Source organism: Octopus bimaculoides, chromosome 8, assembly GCF_001194135.2.
Source record: "Octopus bimaculoides isolate UCB-OBI-ISO-001 chromosome 8, ASM119413v2, whole genome shotgun sequence".
Taxonomy (NCBI): Eukaryota; Metazoa; Mollusca; class Cephalopoda; order Octopoda; family Octopodidae; genus Octopus; species Octopus bimaculoides.
The window spans coordinates 60,225,635-60,232,792 of record NC_068988.1 but is presented as its reverse complement, the minus strand read 5'-3'; the positions used below and the strand labels follow the sequence as shown (position 1 = coordinate 60,232,792).

Below are 7,158 nucleotides of genomic sequence, written 5' to 3'. Positions count from 1 at the left end.
TACAACGGCTTATTAGCGTTTAGAGCCTAAAAGCATAATTAATAGAGGTCACAAAAGTGACAGAGGCTACTGACTGGCACCGCTTTTGTTAAAAATAAGAGTTGCAACAACTCAGAAGCCACAACAATCCTGACGAAAGGAGGTACATAGTCGGATTGCGATTTCGGGTTTTGATGTAGGCCATCTTAACCCACGTTAGTAACGCTTAACGCCTAGGGTTAAACACAAATTAAAAGTATAAACAACAAATTAAAAATGGTGGTTTATTAGCAATTAGAATCTAAATGCAGAATTAATAGATGTCACAAATTTGATAGAGTATAAACTATTTTGAAAATCGGTACATGTTTTCAACGGTTTTTCAATTTAACTCTTGGGATTAAGACTCGCTGATGAGGATTAAGATGGTCCACATCAAAATCCGAAATCGCGATCAGACTATGTACGCTGACATTATAGCATCCACTCAGTATCACAGTACATTCTGAGAGTGCTTTTGTGGCTTTAGGCTGTTTTAACTCTTATTTGTAGCAAAAGCGGTGCTAGCCAGTACTCTGTCACTTTTGTGATCTTTGTTACTACATACATATGTATGTTTGTGTGTGTCACTGTCTGTCTGTCTATCTATCTATCTATCTATCTATCTGTCTGTCTGTCTGTCCGTCCGTCCGTCCGTCCGTCTGTCTGTCTGTCTGTCTGTCTGTATGTATGTATGTTCGTCCATCCATCCATCCATCCATCCATCCATCCATCCATCCATCCATCCATCTATCTATCTATCTATCTATCTATCTATCTATCTATCTATCTATCTATCTATCTATCTATCTATACACAGGGTGCAGTGAATATATTGTCGTATAACTTACACAAAAAGAAAAATAACACTGACATCTCATTTAAACAGTTATATTTTACCAAAATTACATAAAAATATCACAAAATATTAAAGAATAAATTTATTCAATAAAATCGTCATAGGTTTCACCCACGGCCTCCAGACTACTCCAGAATTTTTCTGGACGGTCTAGTTGTTTAAGTTAGTGAATACTGCAATAATCCTTGCCTTCAGTTCATCTTTATGAGTTTTGTTGGTCTCTCGCTCAACTGCACCCCACACATAATAACCAAGGGGGTTGCTGACTGGGGAGATAGTTGGTTACATGTTAGGAGTGATGTGGTCGCAAAAATTGTCTGACAGCAATGATTGGGTTCTCCTACCAGTGTGGCATGGTGAAAAGTTCTATTGCTAGGCATAGGGTCTTCCAGCAGCAAAGCCCTTGATCCAGGGGAGCAGTACCTCTTCCAGGCATTTGATGTAGGACTCCGTTTTGAGTCTGAGGCCGTATGGGAAGATAGCTGAAGGCATAAAGTCGTCATCACTAGTGATCACTCCAAATACCATGATGTTGACTAGATGATGATTTTCATCACTCTCGGTACGTCCTCAGATTGATACCCAAACACGCTGAAATTCTGGGGCGAATGCCGAACAGTACAGCATGTCCTTTCCAAATTTCTGTCAGAATGAATTGTGCCATGATGCTGTTTTACTCAGACGTTGCGCAACTAACCGCACTATAGTGTAAAGTCGACAAAATAAAAAAAAAAAACAATGCGCTCTCACGAAAAAATATAAAATGGTCATAATTTACCCCTCGCACCCTGTAGCATACACACCTACGAACATACAGTTCGTCACATACCAAACATATTGAAAGAATATTCAACGCACACATACACACACACACACGCACGCAAACAGACACTCACACACAGGAAGGCATAAAACCTATTCAATAAATGGTTTTAAGCCACTCCCTCGGCAGGAACTCACAGATTTCTTTGGACAATAGACAACTACATCCCCTGTCTTTCTATCTAACACCTTGAACTCTATACCAAACTATATTTAAAGACGACCTCAACGAAAAAAAATTGCACACGTGTTTTGACCATCAAACAGAAGATAAACTGTTTTTACTTCGATATTTCATGAAGATTTGTTAATATTTGACAAGGTGAAATTCATCATTACGACCGGTAATATTTTCTACTTTCTTTATATAATTTTGAAATCATTTTATTAAATTCTTTCTAAATTGAAATGTCTTAGATTTACTTCTGTGCTGTTTCCACCTCCCTCATTTATATATAAAAAAATTGATTTGTAATAATCTCTAATCCTTTTCCAATTATATATATATATATATATATATATATATATATATATATATATATATATATATATTAACTTCCACTGACAAGAAAACGTTGCATTCCGACAGTGTCCATCCGGTCATTTTTTTCTTTTATATAGATGATCCATTTTAACGTTATCCACATTATCTGTTTCCGAAACTATAAAATGTGATTTGTACTATATTTGGTCGTTAGTTTTAGCTGGTCAACCGAGAACATAGAGAGTTTCCATTGGGGTTCCGTTGTCCTTCTTTTGCGCTGGGTTATTGGATAGAATTTTTGTTTCAACATGGTCACCACCATCACACAGTCCTTGTGTGCCTTTAGCAAATTCCATTATTTCTCCCTTTATTCCAGCATCCTCAGAGGACCCTCAATACGGTTATTGATGCTTTCACAATAACGGTTAGAAAGTAAAAGAGGGGGATCGGGTGCATTTAATCAGCAACACGCCCGATTACCCATATTATGTATTTTTGTGAAGCCAATGAATGCTTTTTTTCTCATTTCTTTTGTATTTTCTATATATCAATAGATTACATCAAAGAAAAATCATTTATGAATGTTAATTATTTGGTACAAGAAGCAGGTGGAATGCCAATAGTGACCAAAGGATGGAAAGCCAATGAATCTCTAATTGACTACATGGTAAATGCAAGAGCACAATTTGGTGCAATGCCACTAATACCAGTGCTTGTTGAAATTGACCAGAAGAACACATCCCGTAATATAATTTACGTGAGTATATCTCTAATTTCTGCTAGAATATATATATAATTAACCAGCATTGATATATTTACAGCCCGTAAATAAGTAGTTCGGCAAAAGGAACCGATATAATATGTACTAGGCTTTAAAAAGTCCTGGAGTTGATTTGTTCAAGTAAAATCTTTCATGGTTGTCCTGCAGCATGTCTGCAGTGAAATGACTGAAAAAGTAAAATCAAACAGAAAAAAAGCAGATAAAGATAATAAAGCGTATGTAAAGAGAATGATTTTAAGAAGCTATCCATATATATATTTCTCAAGGTAGAGATATAATAAGACAGAGAGAGTTTCTCTCTCTGTCTTATTATATCTCTACCTTAAAGCGTAACTTATTCCTTATTTGGTGAGAAGACATATTGTCATTCAAAAATGATTAGAGTACCTGTCTCTTACAGTGAATTAAAGTTTTCTTTTCCTCAAGCATAAATATTATTAGTTGAATTACATTAAATTAAATTATTTCACTCATAACGTCATGCATTTATAATATTGTGTCAATAGTTAATCTTGTATGGGGTGAAAGGTGAAAGATTTGATTTTAGTTGCTATCGTGGAGTCATGAACGATAAATTAATTAGTTTACTCTGGTAAGATGTAAATAATTGTATTCTTTCGGATCGTATCTTACGGAACAGATACGATTAAATACGATTAAAAGACGTCCATTTGTGACCATAAGATTACTTCTGAAATATATATCATATAGATCCTCATTAACCAATAATACTTATATCATAATTCTTTAATGAGGGCTGGGTATGGTTTGAGGGAAATTTGGCCGCTGTTTATTGCAGATCAAGCAATGAAGTAATAGAACTATCTGTCGTATAGTGAAACTGCTATGTCTCAAGCTACTGCTATCTAGCACCTTCGAATGATCTCTACTCAACCGCTACACAACTGCTACTCGACTGCAGAAACTGTACACCCTCCCGGTAAAAAGTGGTGGTAGCCGGTCGACAGAGAAGGTAGAAGGTCGAGAATACGTGTAGACTGTTAATAGTCGTGTCTGTGTTGATATAGTAATTATACTGTGATACTGAGTGGATGTTATAATGATCAAACCCTTTGAGGGTAATAACACTGTACGATCGGGTGTCATACAGAACCAGATGGAACTATTCTATCGACGTCTCTGGAATATAACAATATCTGGCAGAACGACAACCGTCATCAAAAGACAGATACAAAAGTGATAAAAGACTGCTTTACAACACTATTGTACAACCTAGTCGTGGCACTATGATAAATGCGTACATTTTTAGCTTTACTTGGTTCAATGTGGCAACCACCAACCAATTTTAATGGAATAGATAGGTCTCTCTCCTTCTACTTCTTCCCTGTTAGATATACTATACGCATGGGACAACAGGTGACATAAAAAGTAAACAAGCTCGTATATACAAGTAGACATGTACGCAAATATGCATGCAGATACATGCAGACATGCAATTGCGCAAGCATGTAAATATACACATACAGTGAGGCACATACACACTTCATATGATTTTAACATGCACACACTTTCACACACACACAAACCTGTACCTATTACTATCACTAACATGTATCTATCTACCGTCACTCTTTCATCTCATGGCAACACATCACAAGGCATCTATAAACATAAACTTTGTCATGCGTAGATACCTCACCAAACACCAAAGCCATATGGTTCGACAACGGCATCTCATTAAACATCAATCGTCACTTTATTTTACCGTGAAGACACATCACCATCCATCAACATCACCCTACTCCACGACAACGATATCTAATAAAACATCTGTCACACTACAACAACGATACCTCACCAAACATCACCTGCCACATTGTTCTACGACGACGACACTTTACCTTTCATGTGCCGCAGCTTGTACAAACTCGTCGATAATTTAGCAATCGTTGACGTCATCTTATTCGATGACGACGGTACCTTACCAACCATCAACTATCTGTCTGTACAACCTCAACAACCCGTCAAACATCAACCATCATTTCATTCTACCACCATTTTTCAAAGAAACAAGAAAGCTTTTTATATCTACCCTACAGCTTCAGGAAGCAGTGATCATCAGTTTTTACCTACGACGACAACGCCTCATTAGACATTGATCTATGCGATTAAAGTTCTTTTAGTGTAGATAAACATTTTAAGTGTTGATATATTCTCAAAGGAAGAAGTAGTTATTCAGGAATATACAATCAAACAAGGTTAATTTGAAATAAAATAAACCAGATAACATCACGTAAGGTATACCCTCTAGAACAAAACTAGCTCCAGGCACAAAAGATCAAAAAGACATTATATTGTTTTGTGAGATGATTATATTTATACTAGATTTCTTGAAAAAATACCATGTTCTAGAAAAGTTGGATTTAGCGTTAGATATATTTTTATTGTTCGCACTTTTGATTGATTATTGGATGTTTCAGGGCTCAGGCAATTACATTAATAATAAAACGCATACATTCGTACAACATACGTGCAAGAGAAATACACACAACGCTCACATATAAAGTAAAAACTTGTGTATATACATAATATTCTCAGAAACATGCATTGTACACACAAATGCACACACATCCATACACATACATTCACACACGCACACATACTCACACATATATATACATACGCGTATATCACACACATATGCACGCACGTATATATGCATAAAACACATACATATAGAAATTAATACACACTCATACGTCACCCATAAAAAATTACCTAAAGGTAAATTCCACTTGTTTGTTTCCATTTATCGTTTTTCTGACATCATAGCGCCAAAGTGTTTACGTAACTTAACCATTTTCCCCAACCTCCTTTATCTCTCATTCTACAATTTTAAATGTATCTTTTTATCAAGATATGTCAAGATTTTAAACTAACAGAGATGTACGTGGAACGCGGTAACCTTACAAAAATGCTTAAAAGAAATATTTGAAAAGTAAATAAATATAAAATCTGTTATTATTATTATTATTATTATTATTATTATTATTATTATTATTATTATTATTATTATTATTATTAAACAATAAGAAGAGTGCGACTGTTATCGAATGAACAATACTTCGACATCTCGTGTCCTTCCACAAGTTCAAAATAAACATCTCGAGATATCGTTCATTCGATAAGTCTCACTTTTCTTATTGTTTCATTACTTTCTGGAGGAGAAACATCAGTACTTTAAATATTATTATTATTATTATTATTATTATTATCATCATTATTATCAAGGTGGTGAGCTGGCAGAATCGTTAACACGCCGAGCTAAATGCCTTATGGTATTTCGTCTGCCACTACGTTCTGAGTTCAAATTCCACCGCGGTCGAATACGGCGTTCATCTTTTCGGGGTCGATAAAATAAGTACCAGTTGAACACTGGCGTCGATGAGATCGACTTGTCCCCTCCCACAAAGTGGCTGCCCTTGTGGCAAAATTTGAAACCATTTTCATTATTATTTTACGTTTGACTTTTGTTTTGCATTTGTACAAGTTGGATCCAAGTCTCACCCAGAGACCTCAAGAGACAACAAGTTAGAAGTTCCTGTAGGTGTTGTGCCTAGGGTACCATATATTTGAATTTGTACATAGTGTTGTTCTAGAGAATGTTTAAGAAACCATAAGAAAATTATGTGTTTGTTTTAAAATCTGAGATCACATACACAGTATTTTACGTAGGAAATGGGCAGTTCCCATGAGCACTATCTTTTGAACTTCAGCCATTTTGGGGTTTCCTGGTATCTGAGCTAGGTAGTAATCAGCCGGTTTCGCTGTCATTCCCAGGGCACCTATGACAATAGGTATTGTTTTAACCCTCAGATTCCACATTTTGCTAATTTCTATTTCAAGATCTTTATATTTGCTCAGTTTTTGGTAGGTCTTCACAGATACGTTTATATCGATTGGGACAGTCAAATCAATGAGGATGTATGATTTTTGTCTGAAGGCTTTCAGTATGATGTCTGGCCTATTTGCATCTATCTTTCTGTCAGTTTGATTGGTGAAGTTCCAGAGGAGTGCGATGTGATAATTTTCAAGTACTGGGGGTGGTTTGTGTTCCCACCAGTTTTTATCATGGGGCAAGTCCAGGTTTTTGCATATTACCCAGTGAATATATTGTGCAGCTCTATCATCCCTGTTGAGATACTCTGTAGGCGCACATGGAGACAACATGAT

At 35.9% G+C, this 7,158-nt stretch overlaps 1 protein-coding gene across 1 annotated transcript in view; it reads left to right on the top strand.

Moving 5' to 3' along the window:
- Window positions 1-7,158, top strand: part of LOC106877777 (membrane metallo-endopeptidase-like 1) — a 242,735-nt gene that overhangs the window by 120,606 nt on the left and 114,971 nt on the right. The window contains exon 6 of the mRNA XM_014926785.2: window positions 2,738-2,940. Within this exon, the coding sequence (XP_014782271.2) occupies window positions 2,738-2,940 (203 nt within the window). The remainder of the gene's footprint in view (window positions 1-2,737; window positions 2,941-7,158) is intronic.